The 17,372-nt window shown below is 38.1% G+C and overlaps 1 protein-coding gene across 2 annotated transcripts in view; it reads left to right on the top strand.

The window, feature by feature from the left end:
- The window catches only part of PRKG1 (protein kinase cGMP-dependent 1), a 1,327,126-nt gene that overhangs the window by 1,087,227 nt on the left and 222,527 nt on the right, over positions 1-17,372 (top strand). For both annotated transcript variants that reach the window (XM_053583838.1, XM_053583837.1), the window contains exon 6: positions 17,060-17,137. In XM_053583838.1, coding sequence (XP_053439813.1) covers positions 17,060-17,137 — 78 coding nt within the window. The remainder of the gene's footprint in view (positions 1-17,059; positions 17,138-17,372) is intronic.

Below are 17,372 nucleotides of genomic sequence, written 5' to 3'. Positions count from 1 at the left end.
TTGCTAGGAACTCCCTGACGGCTGCCATAGCTCTTCCCTAGGTCCAGTAACCCTCCCCATGACCTAGGAGGGCATCCAGAATCTGTGCTCACTGTGTCCTTTCCAATTGGTTAAATGCCCTTAAAGTGCTAGTTATTAAATATTTTGCATGCCACATTCGTATTAGCTCCAATAAATACACTAATTTCACTCTCTGGGGGGAATCCGCCCCCCCAAGCCTTTTCTTTCTATGCCGCCAAATTCTTGAGAGGCACTCAGTCTCACCCGTGCACTATTTCTCTGTAGTTACATGGAATATTGTGGAATAAAAAGGAAATGGGATCATAAATGAGTTCATAACCCCAGTTCTGAGCAAGACCTTTCTCAAACCAGTCTAGACAGAAATGAAAAATTCTTTCTGAGAACAGCATCCTTCAATGTGTGAGGAAAGCTTTCCTGCCACATGTAATTTAAATCTTCTCTGATTTCATTTCTTTATTGACCCAAATAACTTAAGATGTCCTTTGAACTAGTGTCTTCTCAGAGAGAAATGTGAAGTGTTTATTTTAAAATGGCAAAGAAGTAAAATACTGAGTTAATTCTGCATGCCTTGGACTTGTTCTGCTATCACTGTTAAAGAGTTTATGAGAAACTGTGATTAATCTATTTTTTTTTTCTATTTGAGTACTGTATTTATTTTGGTAGAAACTTCAAAGCATATTTATATTTCATATGGTGTCTCTGAGACACTAAATTATATGATTCTCCATGACACATTGTATAATTTGTCAGGGTAAACAATTTTCAAGTTCTGCCAAAGCTAATTGCCTTTATAGATCAAATTGTTAAATTCGAATTACAGTGTAATTATGTAGAATGGAAATGCTTGCTTGTTTTTCTACAGTTTTATTCTATTGTGAAATGAATAGGTCTCAAATGAACTGCCTTTTAAGAGATTTCTGGCATTTTGTGGCCTGCCTTAATGCTGTTCTTAGTCATTATCTTATATATAGATGCATGTATTTGCATCAAAAATCTCTGAAAGGAAATGAGGACAGTTTAACTTCCTTCTTTCCAGTTTGGATGGCTTTTCTTTCTTTCATGTGCCTAATTTCTCTGGCTAGGACTTTCAGCATTATGTTGAATTGAAGTGGTGAAAGTGGGCACTCTTGCCTTACCCCAGATCTTAAAGGAAAAGCTGTCAACTTTTCCCTTTCAGTATGACATTAATGTGAGTTTGTCATATGTGTTTTTTTTTTTTTTTTTTTGAGGTACATTCCTTCTGTGCCTAAGTTCTTGAGAGTTTTTATCATGAAGGAATTTTGAATTTTGTCAAACGCTTTTTCAGCATCTATTGGGATGAGCACATGGTTTTGTCCTTCATTCTGTTAACACAATGAATACTGTGTATTGATTTGTGTATGTTGAACCATCCTTGCATCCCTGGGATGAATTCCACTTGATCATGGTAAGTGATTTTTTAATGTGCTGTTTAATTCTATTTGCTAGCATTTCATTGATAATTTTTGCGTCTGTATTCACCAAGGATATTGGATTGTATTTTGTTGTTGTTCTCTAGTCTGGTTTTGGTATCAGGGTAGTGCTGCACTAATGCTGAATTTGATAGAATGAGTTTAGAAGAATTTTCCCTTTTCCATTATTCCAGAATAGTTTGAGATAAATTGATATAGTTCTTCTTTAAATGTATGATAGAATTTAGCAGTGAAGATATCAAGTTGTGGGCTTTTCTTTGAGGAGAGATTTTTTTATCACTGATTCAATCTTATTACTCATTATTGGTCTGTTCCGATTTTCTGTTACTTTGCGATTCAATCTTGGTAGTTGTGTTTGTCCAGGAATTTACTCATTCCTTCTAGGTTTCCAATATGTTGGCATACGGTTGGTCATAGTACCCTTTTATAATCTTATAAAGAGAAAACTCTTAAGAATCCTCAAAAAATTGTCAGAAATAATAAATGAATTCAGTAAAGTTTCAGGTTACAAAATCAACACACTTAATCAGTAGTGTTATCATATGTTAATAATAAACTATCTAAAAAACAATTCAAGAAAAAAAATCCCATTAATAATGACTATACAATTTAAGATGCCTAGAGTAAACGTAACCAAGGAAGTGAACCAAAATCTCAACACTAAAAACTTTATGACACTGATGAAGGAACTTGATGTGAACAGAAATAAATGGAAAGATATTCCATGTTCAGGGATTAGAAAAATTAATTTTGTTAAAATAACCATATTACCCAAAGTCCTCTACAGAGTCAATGCCATTCTTGTCAAAATACCAATGCTATTTTTCACAGAAAAAGAAAAAAACTATCCTAAAATTCATAGGAAATTCTAAAAGATCCCAAATAGCCAAAGTGATTTTGAGAAAAAGAACAAAGTTGGAGACATCACGGTACCTGAGTTCAAAATATTGCATACTAAAATGCTATGATAACTGAAACAGCATGTTTTGGGATAAAAACAGACACATAAGCTAATGTAACAGAATGAATTGCTCAGAAGTAAATCTACAGACTGATTCTCAACAGAGATATCACAAGATAACCCAAGAGAGGACACAGAGAGGAAAGGTGGGGTCAGGAGGAAGGTCTGACTCAGCTGATGGCTGTAGCCAACCCCAAAACATAAAATCAGCCTTATTTTACAGTATCTGGACAGGGTTGTTTACAGGGAAGTAGCAAAGACAAAAGACATACTTTGGGTCTTACAACACAATTAGAATATGTAAATAGCTTTAACAAAGACAAATCATTCTGTTAATGGTTTCTACTTAACTTCATTAAAATATGTTAACCAGGGCAGCACCTGTGGCTCAAAGGGGTGGGATGCAGGCCCCATATGCCAGGAGATGGTGGGTTCGAACGTGGCCCTGGCCAAAAAAACTGCAAAAAAAAATGTTAACCAGTAAAAAGGGAAAGATCACAAGGATTTCTGCATAGTTCCTAAAAATTAACTAGACAAAGAAAGAGCTAGTGACTTCTGGCAGAGGGAGCATGAAGAAAGGAATATGGTTGTTTTGGGAAAGAAGGAGAAGCAGTTGGTGGTTCATTCTCTGAATGCTCCCCAGGTGATGGGGGCCCTGCCACCTCATGGCCTGCCTCTCCACAAATAGGCACAAAATTACATTTAGGGGGAAAAAGTTCTACTTTGCTATTGCACAGTAGGGTGACTACCGGTAACAATATTGTTTTGTGTATCCCAAAAATGGGGAAAGAGTTAATTTTGAATGTCCCACCACATAGATAGGATAAATTTGGGGGGAGATAGAGTTGCAAATTACTCTGATTTGATCATTACACAATGTATACATGTATCAAAACAGCACACTGTACTCCATAAATATGTTTAATTATTATGTCAATTAAAAATAAAACTTTTAAAAATCTCTAAAAGCACAACCAAAGACTGAAAATCCATTTGAAAAAATGATGTAATTGAAGAGCTCAGTTAAACATCAAACAGAACCCAAGCATTTGTGGAATTTCAGCCCAGGTTTTTCCCTCCTTTGTCTGATAGTCACAGTAAGGATTCACTTAGTCCAGGCAGCCAGGGCTAGGTCAACAGCTGTCTTTCAGTCATAAACTCTGAAGATGTTCAAAAGGCTTAAAGGATAACAAAGTGCTCTCACCATCAAAGACCCAGAGAACTCAAGAGTGTTTAAGATTCAGAAAAGGAAACCAGTGATCAGTGTCAGTTGTCCAAAACCTATCTGGTTTTCCTGCACTTTGAGAAGTGCTAAATGTCAGTGAGAAAAATTTGGTATTTGGATGAACCAAAAGGTAAATATAAATGATTGCATGTTGTCAGAATGTGGAAAAGGTAAGGCTGGGGGTTGAGGGGGAAGATCAGACAGCCTGCTGATAAACAGAGGTGAGGTAAGTCAATGTATCATTTACTTAAAAGCAGATTACATATCCTTTTATTTATTTTTATTTTCTTATATTTTTAATGTAAATCTTCTATAGTATTAATAAATTTGTAATATTAAAGTATTATAAATTTTAGAGTATTACAAATATCTTTGGTTATGTGGATCACTTTTATAGTGCCCAAACCATGCTTATAGTGTGTCTGTTACTCAGATAGTGTTCACTGTACCCATTAGGTAGGTTTTTACCCAACCTTCTTTCTGCCTCTCCTCTGATTGATTTCCACTGAGTTTTACTTCCCTCTAAGCACATGTATGTGCCTCAGTTCCATTTTAACAGTGTGTAGATGTGGTGTTTGTTTTTCCATTTTTTAGGTACTTCACTTAGGATAATGGTCTTAGGTTCCATCCCAATTATTACATAAGGTGTTAATTCATCTTCTTCATGGCTAAGTAATACTCCATGGCATATATATACCACATTTTGTTACTCCACTTATGAATTAATGGGCACTCAAGAAGACTCCACATCTTTGCAATTGTTTGTGCTGTAACAAACATTAAAGTACAGGTGTCTTTTTTTTTAGAGTCTCATTATGTCACCCTCAGTAGAGTGCCATGGAGTCACAGCTCACAGCAACCTCAAACTCTTGGGCTTAAGCGATTCTCTTGCCTCAGCCTCCCGAGTAGCTGGAACTACAGACGCCCACCACAATGCCTGGCTATTTTTTGGTTGTAGTTGTCATTGTTGTTTGGCAGGCCCAGGCTGGGTTAGAACCTGCCGGCTCCAGTGTATGTGGCTGGCACCCTAGCCGCTGAGCTACAGGCACAGAGCCAATTTGCAGTTCTTTAAAGAAGGACTAGTACTTGCCACCTATATATATAATATATATAGATAGATAGATATACCTTTTCCTTTTGAAAAGGTATACATATGTATATCTATATCTATATATATGCATATATGTATACCTTTTCAAAAGGAAAATAATTCAAAAAATAAAATAAATCCAATATATATTTTTATTAACGATAACAGAATTACTAAATGTGATTTGATGCAGAAGCCAAGATACCTCATGATTCTGAAAGTGCATGACTTTGGAAAGAAAGAAACTGTTTTACTAAGGTTGTATTTGTTGTAGTAAGGAATTTTACACTGGGCTCTAGTACGTACATTGGTATTCACACACACAATCCTCCCTGTACAACACTTACATGGTACATTTATTTTTACTATATGTGATTCATTTGATGTTTTCTGTTCTACTCTGTTAGAAAAAAAGATGTTGTTTGCACCTCTATAAATAATTTTCATGGTATCTTTAATGGATTACGTTGAGCAAGGGCACAGCAGCCTATACCCAAATAGAGTGACAACTTTCCTTGTTCCCTTAGGGACTGCAAAGCTTCCAGTAATTTCTGCTCATTATGTTGACAATCCCATTAATTACTTTAAGAAGCTACATCTGGCCTCTTGCAAGGATACTTTTTTTTTTTGAGACAGAGTCTCACTATGTCACCCTCTGTAGAGTGCTGTAGTATCACAGCTCACAGCAACCTTGAAATCTTGGGTTCAAGCGATTCTTTTGCCTCAGCCTCCCTAGTGCTGGGACTACAGGCACCCACCAGAACACCTGGCTATTTTTGTTGTTGTTATTGTCATTGTTGTTTAGCTGCTCCAGGCTGGGTTCAAACCCATCAGCCTCGATGTATGTGGCTGGCACCCTAACCACTAAGCTATGGGCACTGCCCCTTGCAGGGACACTTCATACATTTGTGTCAACTCCAAACTGCCCAAGAGGAAGATATTAATGTATAGCAATTCTGACTCTCAGCCTGCCCATCAACTTTGTACATTCAGGTGTAAGTCACAAATGAATTTTCTGAGTTAAGCTTATCCAGTCCCAGTACTTCTTGGCCTGGGTACTTTTTTATCTATCTCTTTAATCAATGTGGGAGCTAGTAAGAATCAACCCCAGCACCTTGTTAGGGCATGGTTAAGTTGTGGATCTTGGGATCTTATCATACGTATCTGGTCAGGATGAGGCTTAGGCTTGCCTGATATTTTACCCCCACAATATCCATCCTTTCCAGTGGGCATCAGGCTGATGGTATATAGCAGTCCCAAAGGTTTAAATACAAATACCTCAGTAGAGACAGTGTCCTGAGAGGATCATCAAGGGACATAGAAATATAATGATCTGGAAAAGGACAGAGCATAAACGTCTAGCAGCTAGAATGGATCACAGGACCAGAAAGCGTGAGGTGAAGTTTGAGGTGAAATGCTTTGGTAAACCATGTTACAGATAAGTTAGGGATGTTTCATTAAGGGATGCTATGACATGAAGGGGTGTGCTAAGTAACAAATGTCACTTTAGCGTAGATTCTCAGCAATGAGACTGAGACTCATACTGGTGGCTCTAGCTATTTGTATCTTCAAAATCCTTAGTGAGCCAGGCAAGTTTGGTGTCTTAGGATAGTGATGGACAGGCTGTCCGTCCAGAAGTCTTAGATAACTTATTTTAAGGAAATCATATTTTCTGTCTACTTTTGGGTTTATTATAAGGTGTATCTTTTCTCTGGGGGGCTTTGTGTGTCAGCCTCTAAAGAGTGGAGGGACCCAGTTCATCGATGAATATAACTCTCCTTATATAATATTCACATTTTTACTTTCAGTGGTTTGTTGGTTCTTGGGGTTAGGGTGAGGGCACTGATTATGGGGCCCTTGAAACCATTCTTCTTTCCCCCAAGCACCTGGGGGAGTGTCCTGAATGGAAGATGGCACCTGGGTGGACCAGTTATGGTAGGGTGATGCTGGTGAGACTTCCAAGCAGGGAAAGTATGTGCTTGTTTGCTGAGCTTCTGGTTTTCACTCTTCAGTATATGTTTCCGCATTCCTGCTAGTCCACAAGACATTTACTTGGGAAATCTCTATATTAATACAAAATATGGTGAAGAATAAGGTTACTATTGTTTTTATTGTGTGTGTGATAGAGGAGAAGATAATGAAGAACACATGAAACTTTATATTGTACAGAGAGTTTGAAGGTCACCAGGTTAATAGTTCGGGAGTTGAAGAATGGTCCAATAAAAATAAATCAGTATCTATTTTATGGTTGTAAGACTCAGTCACTCTGACCTTTTCTCCAAATCACATGCATCTCTGTACCCTCCTCAAAACTGTTCCCTGTGCTTGGAAAGCCCTTTCCCCTTTTCCCACAATCAGCAGGGAATTGCTACCTGCCTGGGAAAAGTTATGGATTACATATTATAAATTATTCACATATAATCTTATCTCTTTACATTAAACTTTCCTGAAAATAATCATACTAATAATTTACCATTATTACAGACCCTGTACTTTGTTAGAATTGAGTCCTTTATTCTTCACAACAATATATTTATGAGTGTATGACTATATTTTTTGCAGAAAAGAAAATGACACAGAAAAGTTAAGTGACTTGCTTAGCATTCCAGAGCTGGAATTTGTAACCTGGCAGTCTGCCTCCAGGATCAGCCTGTTTACCATGATTTTTGTACCACATCTCAAGTCACTGATTGAGTCTTGTGTATCTACGTCACCTGAGTGTCAAGTGCAGCATCTCATTCATAGAAAGTACACATAAATAATGCTAATTACTAAAATTAATGGAAGACTAGACTCTCATCTCTCATCTGGACCTGAGGTTCAGACGTGGTAAAGGAGGATTTTGGAGGTTATAGGTTGAGCAGATTTGGAGTCAGGTTGTTGTCTATCCCAAGAAGTGTGGGGAAGTAGTAGATATAAATAAAAGGAGTGTCCTGAATGGAAGATGAGACATAGCACAGAAATTAAAAAAAAAACACAACTCTATAGTAAAAGAGATGTGTATCCTAGTATAGCCCAGATGTCCAGTTGGTTGGGACAGAATAGTGGTGGTATGAGAAAGGGAAGTAGTTAGAAGAAAATGTTTCAGACTTATTTTCTTTGGTGTCCTGGTTAATTGGTGGGTGGCAAGATAAGGAAAAATTAATTTTCTTTTAGAGACTAGGAAGGATGCAGTATTAAAATTGGAGGCTTAATGAGGTGAGCATTATCCAAGAAAATACTTCATGAGAATTCTTTTGACAATTATTGTTCCATGAGAGAGAAATGGCTCACTTATGACAACATACATTCACTCAAGAATGTTACCGCTCTGGTTCTAGAGGGTACCCATCCATGGTGATTGTGGATTGGAGCAGAGAAGAAAATGACCTAGATTGTAGGTGTGATCACTGACTCCAGAATGCATGTTACTTGCAACTTTAGATTCCAAACCACTAAAATCCAAGGATAGCAACGTGAAGAATTTTATGTTGTTATGACTCACTTCCCATCTTTTTGGCACCCTAGGTAATTTGACCTAGACATGTCTAGTGGGCAGAGTTTTGCCAAGTAAAGACGTTCTAAGCCAATAGATGCTTTATTTATTGTCTACCTGACTGGTACATTTTTTGATTGACTAAGCTATTTGATGATCCCTTTCACTATGAAGAGGTCTTTTCTTTGGAATAAATACGGGGTATTAGGGAGAGATAAGAATTTCTCTTGAGAATTTTTGCTCCAGAAGGCAGATCCCAATATTTTTAAGAAAATTATTCTCCATCTTGATGGACGATTTGTCTTCCGAAATATAACTATATTCTAAAAAAAATGAGGTAGGGAACATGATACCTATATGAAACCTCATATTGTTTTTAACTGAGCAATTTTTCAGTTGTTATTCTCTGCTTCAAACATTTGTAAGACATTCAAGTTTGAGTTGAGTTGAAATATATATGTATATCGGGAGGCTGAGGCAAGAGAATCACTTAAGCCCAGGAGTTGGAGGTTGCTGTGAGCTGTGTGAGGCCACGGCACTCTACCAAGGGCCATAAAGTGAGACTCTGTCTCTACAAAAAAAAAAAAAAAGAAATATATATGTATATATCTGTACATATGTAAATAAAATGTGCATACAAAGGTAGTTCCATATTTATTACACTATTTTTATAATCAGTAGCAATTACCATAGTGGTCTGTATTTCATATGCCTTTATCATTAGAATAATATCAATTAATGGATGCTCTGTGTTTCCAAAAGACTTAAGGATGAGTCCAAACTTAATGTTAAATATCATTAATATAGAGGGAAATAATGAGATGATCTCCAACAGAAATAGTTTAAGGTAAGAATTTGTTTCAGAATGATATACTGTGTATTAGTTTATATTAACTGAAATTTAATGTTAGAGTCAGAGGCTATAAATAAAGTTACTATTAAAAATACAGCATATTTGATGTCAATAATCGTGACTATGATCTGGCAAAAGAAAATAAATAAGACATGTTCACAAAGAAGCCACCACCAAGGGCTCCAAGTGCCATGTCCAGTGTTGCACTGAGCCTCTGCCAAGTGTCATCAAGCATGTGCAGAATTTTAAATGTCTAAATGTACATTTACATATTAATGCTGAATTCTGATAACCCAGAGACACACATAAACAATAAAAGCCATACTTAGTTCTTTGTTTTTATTTTTAGTGGCAGAGAGAAGACTACTTTTTCCTAACTTTCAAGTTTTAGAAATATTATTCCATGTTAACACCTTAGGGGGGATGTTTTGCTTTAGATGTGCTATCCATTTTCTTTCTTTATTAATCCCTCTTATTCATGATTTATAACTCTGTTTTCCCATTCAAAATGAAAAGGTTTGGGCCAATTCCAGCCTTAATCTAGTCATCGTTCAACAAATAAATATATATTGAATGCCTCTTTTGTGCTAGGCGTTGTTCTAAGTAAGAAAAACAATGAATACAGCAAAATATCTGCTACACTCTCTGAGCAGCAGGTATCAGGGGAGGGGAGTGACAGCAAACAAAAGAATGATCATTTTAAATCACGAAGGGTATGATAGGCGTTTTACTCATAGAAGAGTCTATTACAGCAGTTTAAAGCTGTGTTGGTTATCACGTACTCAATCAAATGTGCAGTAGCTGTTTGGCAACTCGGGATAGCTTTCTCATATGTAAAAAAAAAAAAAAGCAGGAATATAGGATAGAGAGTGAATGGGGTTAGAGGGCCCATTGGTAGAATTGGCCAGAAAACGCCTTGCCAAGCCCCAAGGATGAGAACAGGTAATGACAAAAATCTTGAGGACTATTGTAGATAGAGGGCCTGTTGAATGCAAAGTTCTGAGAAGGGATCTGTCTTGGTAAGTACAAGGCTCTGAAAGAAAGCCTGTGTGTCTGGAACAGAATGAGTAAGGGGGAGAATGGGAGGGAGTGAGATGGAGAGGTAGAGGCGAGTCAGAATACAGAGAACTTTCCAGACCATGGTATGCTGCTTATAACTTTAGTTGTAGCAAGAAGCTACGGGAAGTGTTTAAGAAGTAGAGTGATTTTAATTGATTTGTTATTTGAAGGTCCCTTTGATCACAGTGAGGATAATAGACAGGATGGTGTGGGGTGGGGTAATTGGACAAGAGATGGGAAGGCTGGGAAGGAGGACATTGCAGAAGTGTGTTGAGTGTGTTGGACAAGGAAGGTAGCAGTAGAGATAGAGGAGGAATCCTGGACTTTCACACACGTATTGGAAGTAGAGCTTTTCTAATGATCTATGGGCAATGCTAAAGATGGGGATTAAGGAGGACTACTTCAGTCATGCAATAAATATGTTTGAGTCCCTGCTATGTTCCAAGCATGAGGTTAGATGCTGGAGATACTATGGTAAACAAAATTTGACAAGGTCCTTGCCTTCATAGCACTTAAGATATGGTGAATAGTAATCATACAAGTAAATAAATAAGTACATGCTTTAAAATGTCAATGAAAAAGAGCTATATGGTACTGTAAGTTCAGGCAGTGCAGAGACCTAGTTCAGTCATGGTGTCTGTGTATGGTGGTGGTGGTGGTAGGTGAATGGTTATGCCAGGTCAGGGAAGGCTAAGATCTTAAAAGAAAAATAGGATGTTACTAGGTGAGCAGCAATGGTAGTGCTTAGTTCTGATGGAGACAGTTGCAGCACAGACCTCAGAGGTCCAGTAGGGCTTGAGACAAACTAGTAGAGAGTGAAGAGAAGCTGGAAACTATGGCACTGAGCAGACTGTGCATGGTCTTGTAGGCCGTGTTAGAATTGTTTTTATCCTAATAATTATGGAAACTTTTTAAAGAAAACAGTCTAATCACTAAGGTTTCATTCCCTGATTAAATTTGAAATGAGAAAAAGGTGCTGGGCACAGTGGCTCACGCCTGTAATCCCAGCACTCTGGGAGGATGAGGCAGTGTATTGCCTGAGCTCACAGATTTGACTCCAGCCTCAGCCTGAGCCAGAGCCAGAGCTCATCTTAAAAAATAGCTGGGGTTGTGTTAGGTGCCTGTAGTCCTAGCTACTCTGGAGGCTGAGGTAAGAGAATTGCTTAAGCCCAAGAGTTTGAGGTTGATGTGAGCTGTGACATCACAGCACTCTACCTAGGGCAACATAGTGACTCTGTTTCAAAAAAAAAAAAATAAAAATAAAAAGTTAATTAATTAATTAATTACAAAAATGAACAACGCAAACATACTTTCCAAAACTATTAAGAGTGTAAATGTCTTACCACAACAAATAAGTAAGTGAGATGATGGTTATGTTAATCAGTTTGATGTAAGCATTTCACATTGTATATCAAATTAGCACATTGTACCCCATAAATGCATAAATGTACACAGTTATAATTTAATAAAAAACTATAAAGCAGAAAGCAATTAATAAAATGTCATTAGCATGTACCTACCTGTCAATAATTATACTAAATGTAAATTGATTAATTTTTTCTATCAAAAAAAAAAAAAGAAAGAAAAGAAAATAGCAGTGCTGCAAAGTGACCTTCAAGAAACAGTGAAACTCCTGGCATTTGATTAACCATAATTAAAGGTCCTTTCAAAGAATCAGCATGCCTGATCATCTTCCCCTCAGGTGCAATTAAACATTTCAGGAAGGCACAGTCATTATAGTCCTGGCATTATGACGGGATGAATATTATCTTCCCCAAACCTGGAATGCCTTTGGCCACTATTCCATAGGCTCTTCTTTGGACCCCTGGGTTTTATGAGCTTAGGCAGCATGGAAATATGTTCAGTGAATGCCAGTTTAGGCAAACTAAAATAATTTAAATTCACTATTGTGGATGTCCAGTTACAAAATTCATATAAGATAATATTAAGAAAGTGATTAGACAATTTTTATGAATTAAATAGCTTGACTATATCTGGGTATTCTGCCAAGTTTTCAATTCTTTAGATGAAGCGATTAAAAACATGAAAGATTTCACAACAATGGCTCTCAACTAGGGCCAGTTTGATTCCAAACACAGTAGTTTGCAGTATCTGGAGACATTTCTGGTTTCCACAACTGGGGATTCCGTGCTGATGGCATCTTGCAGGAGGGGGCCAGTGGTGCTGCTAAACATCTTAGAGTAGAGCTGGGTATAAGTGATACTGGAATTTCTTCCTCAGTAGATCCTTGGTCTCAGGGATTTGAAGAATGAACCTACAGACCACAGATAAGTGGCGAGAGAGGACTTTGTTAGACAGAAACGAATACAGATGAAGTAAAAAGCACCAGAGCTTCTGGAAGGGGGGAAAGAACTAACTGGGGAGTCTCTACCTGGGCTTTTTATCTAGGGGTATTAGGTCTTGAGAATTACACTTGGCCAGGACTTGGGAGGTGGAAGAACATCTTTTCAAAGTTAATGAGTACATTAAGGAATGAATGTCGTCCCCCCACTAGGGCAAGGTTATCAGGTCTTTCCAGTTTTTGTCTCCCAGAGGGATTAGGGTTGTGCTTCCTACTCTAGGGGGAACCATCCAAAAAACCCATCTCAGGCTGCTTTGTTCTTGATCTTGTTAGAGCCCAGAGGGTGTGTCCTGAAAAAGGCAGCCTGTTTGTGTCTGGAAATGGGAGTCTGATTTCTGAGCTCACCTAGGCCTAGAGAATGGGGGAATCCTGTTTCATAAGGACAGGCCCAGTACTCTGCCAGGTACTATGTGCCTGTGTGTATTCATGTCCATGGTGCTGAGGTTAGGAAATGCTTACCTGGGGGATGTGCTTTTAAAAGGACCTAGAGGAATGAGCTCAGATGAGTTAAGAATTCTTCAATTTTGGGAAATTTGTATTTTGTCTACATTCTCCAAAATAATTTTACATCCTCTATCATTATGTGATCACTGATGCTCAGCAGGACAAAGCCACTCCTCTTTCGCGGTGGCTTTCTCCTGCTGACCAGCAGTGACCTTATTCTCATCTTTCAGTTGGGGCTCAAGAAACCTTGGCAAGAGTCAGTTCTCTTCCAGACCATGCTCTTATTCATGTATCACATATAATGTTACATTTTGCATACTGGATTATTTTGGGGGGTTTGAGTGATCTTGAGTTAGGAACCAAGTAAGAAATAAGACAAAGAGTAAGATAAATGGAGCTAAAATATTACCATTTTAGTGATAAAATCTAGGTAGAGGAGGTTGCTTAGGTGCAAGAGCCACATAGCCTTCCCTATCATTGGGCAGAATTACCTGTCCTGTCCAAGAAGCCCACGTGGACAGGTTTCACTGTGATGGAGAGAAGAATCTTCCCCTAGAGAAGCAGGAGAAATGCCAGCCCTCCCATGAAGAAGAGAAAAGAAGCTGGGATAAGCATACATGGCTGATCACTTTAAAACATACCAGTCAGATAAGTCATGTTATAACCTGTGGTGCAGAGTGAGGGAAGAAGATGGAGGTCCTGAGTTTCACTAATTCAGCTTCATTCACATGGAAAGAAACTTCAAAAGTGGGAGAGATGAATACCTTTGCCCCTGTCCCACTGCTATGAATTTTACTGTCAGCTTTAACCGTTACCTTTGCTAAAACAGTAGCTATAGCCATGTGTGACTATTTGAACTTAAATTTAAATCATTTTGATACAGGATTCCCCAACTCAGGGCTAGACAGGGATTTCCCCATTCTCTAGGCCCAGGTGAGCTCAGAAGTCAGACCCCCATTTCCAGGCACAAACAGGCTGCCTTTTCCAGGCCACACCCTCTGGGCTCTAACAAGATCTGGAATAAAAGCAGCCTGAGATATTTTCTGGGTGCTTCCCCCTTGAGTAGGGAACACACACCCTAATCCCTTTCCTGAGACAAAAACTGCAAAGACCTAATAACCTTGCCCTAGAAGAGAGACTGCATTCAACTTTGAAAGGATATTTTTCCACCTACCAAATCCTAGCCAAAATGTAATTCTCCAGACAATATATACCCTAGACAAAGGAAACAGGAGAGATTTCCGAGTTGGGTTTTCCCCTTTGCCAGAGTCTCTGGTGGTTTTTTTTTTTTTTTTTTTTTTTTTACTGCTTCTGTATTCCTTTCTGTCTAATAAAATCCCATCTTACCACTGATCCGTGGTCCCTGGGTTCATTCTTCGAATGCTCAAGACCAAGGAAGAAAGAAAGAAAGAAGAAATTCTGAAAAAGAAATTGAAGAAGAAATTCTGGTATCAATTTAAGTTAAATTAATTTAAAAATTCAGTTTCTTGGTCACATTTACCATATTTTAAGGGCTTAATAGCCCCAAATGGCTGGTGACCACTATATTGGATATGCTTATGGATGGTGCTATTATGAGATTTTGTCTTAGTCATCTTTGTATTATCAGTGCCTATGAGAAGGCTGGACTCAAAGGTATTCAAAAATGTTTGCTAAATGAATACAAGAACGTAGACTATTGTGACTTTGTTTTTTAAATCTGCATGCTATGTTTTTCCATTTTGTTAAATGAAATAGATCTGTTGAAGAATATGCATTCTATAATCATATTTTTATTGAGAAAAAGTTATTTGTATGCATACATTTTGCAAGCCTGCTTGGAGAAGGGGAAGGACAAAAGTGGAAGCAGTGGTGATTGAGGAAAATAAAACACAAGAGAAGACACAGAGACAAAAGATGGAGTCTGGAGGTCTGACTCAGCTGGTGGCTACAGCCAGCACCAAAGCACAAAATCAGCTGTATTTTATAATATCTCTGCAGGATCGTTTTTGGGGAAGTAGCATAGACAAAAGACATATTTTGGGTTTTATAACATGATTGGAAAATATAAATAACTTTAACAAAGACAAATTCTGTTAATGGTTTCTTTCTTTTTTTGTTTTTGAGACAGAGTCTCACTATGTCACCCTCTGTAGAGTGCGATTACATCACAGCTCACAGCAACCTCAAACTCTTGGGCTTAAGCGATTCTCTTGCCTTAGCCTCCCAAGTAGCTGGGACTACAGGTGCCTACCACAATGCCCAGCTAATGTTTTTGTTGCGATTGTCATTGTTTAGCAGGCTCAGACCGGGCTCAAACCCACCAGCTTCAGTGTACGTGGCCAGTGCCATAACCACTGTGCTACCAGCACTGAGCCGTGTTAATAGTTTCTACTTAACTTCATTAACAAATGTTAGCAGGTAAAAAGGGAAAGATCACAAGAATTTCTGCATAGTTCCTAAAAATTGACTAGACAAAGAAAGAGCTAGTGACTTCTGGCAGAGGGAACACAGAGAAAGGGATATATGGCTTGGCACCTGTAGCTCAGTGGGTAGGGCACTGGCCACATTCACCAAAGCTGGTGGGGTCTAGCCCAGCTCAGTCTGCTAAACAACAATGACAACTGCAACAAAAAAACAGCTGGGTATTGTGATGGGTTCCTGCAGTCCCAGATACTCAAGATGCTGAGTGAAGAGAATGGCTGAAGCTCAGGAGTTTGAGGTCGCTGTGAGCTGTGATGGCACAGCACTCTACTGAGGGCAGCATAGTGAGACTCTATCTCAAAAAAAAAAAAAAAAAGGGAATAGGGTTGTTTTGGGAAAGGAGGAGAAGCAGTCGGGTGTTTATTCTCTGAGTGTTACCCAGGCTGTGGGGACCCTGCAGCCTCATGGTCTGCTCTCTACACATATATATGTATGTATGTTTGAAAGGATAGGAAAAAAGTCTTGAGTGCACAGCACACGATAAATAACATCTGGCAGTTGAGATTGGGGAATATGGAAGAACTTTCTTCCATAAAATTTTGTTACCAGGAAAATAAATTACTTTGCGGTAAAAAAATAAATTAAGTAGCAGATTAGGGTAATATGTTAATTTCCTAATATACAAAGAAAAGTAATGCCTCTTCTCAATGACAAATACTAACAAAAGACCATTTTAAGAGTGACTAGAAAAAGTGTTAAGAAAAATGGTTGTGAAGTATAAGGACAAATCATAGCCATCAGCCTAATGGATATTACATGTAAGCCATGAAATCTGTTTCCTAAGAGTGTGCAAAATAATGATTTCCTCCCCAATTATGGCTCCCCTGCTAAGCTACAGAGAAAGATAAGGGCAGATGGCCGTGCTCATTTTTGTGTTATACCTCCTGACCCAGCAATATGCTTTTTCCCACCTCTCCTCATAGAAATTACTTTTGCTCATTGCAGGAGTAATCTTCACCCTGGGAATGGACTTAGTGGTAGGATCTGAGTCAGAATACTGACACACTGACTGTGATAATCCTCTTACAGCCCTACCTTACTCCTCCTTTGGTCGTTTATGAGCTCATAGATGCTAGACAACCATTCAGTTCATAAAATTAAGATGTTTTGTTTGACAGGGTCAAATCTAAATTGCTGAAGTGAGGACCCTAAAGCATGAAGTGGTGCTTTGAAAAAAAACGGCCATCTCACACACACTAAAAGTCGACCTGGTTTCAAATGAAGATCTTTAGATGCCACAGTAATTTCTTAGGTGTATAGGCTCTTCTTATGAAAATATTAAAGTAAAATGCAAGTGAAAAATAAAATAATACAGGAAGACCAGTTTAATTAGCAACTCTGTTATTTTATTTCATGCTCAGTTGATGAATATTTTCATCAAATAATGGAAATGACTGAATTTCAAGGTATGAATATAATTACCTGGAAAAATGGCATTAACAAAACAGTTTTGAAAATGAGTATTATAGATGTGATATCTTTGTACTGATTCCATATATTGACTATTACTCATTTTTAAATCATGATGATTCTAGAGTTGGATAAAATTCCAGCAGGATGCATACATCCTTGGGAACTGGCGTTTGAAGAGGTTAAGCTGTTTGGTAGATTACCCCTTTTTTAATGTTCTTTTTCTTGCTGTTTCTATTTTTCAGACCCACTATGAAAATGGGGAATATATTATCAGGCAGGGTGCAAGAGGAGATACCTTCTTTATCATCAGCAAAGGAAAGGTAAGTTTTGTGAGATAAGACAGTGATACTGCGCAGGAGCCCAGGCTGAAGTAGCAGGGAATTGTGCTGCATTAGTTTGACCATCTTCTGACACTGACACTGCTGGAAAGATGTTTGACAATGGATCTTCCAAAAAATTATGCAGGAGGAAGGAAATGTTTAACTTTGAAGACCAGTAAGTAGCCTATGTGTTAATAATCAAGATGCCAGATTCCACTGATACATCTGTGGGAAT

This window comes from Nycticebus coucang, chromosome 3, assembly GCF_027406575.1.
Source record: "Nycticebus coucang isolate mNycCou1 chromosome 3, mNycCou1.pri, whole genome shotgun sequence".
Taxonomy (NCBI): Eukaryota; Metazoa; Chordata; class Mammalia; order Primates; family Lorisidae; genus Nycticebus; species Nycticebus coucang.
The sequence above is the reverse complement of the archived record's forward strand: the minus strand, read 5'-3'. Positions and strand labels throughout refer to the sequence as shown.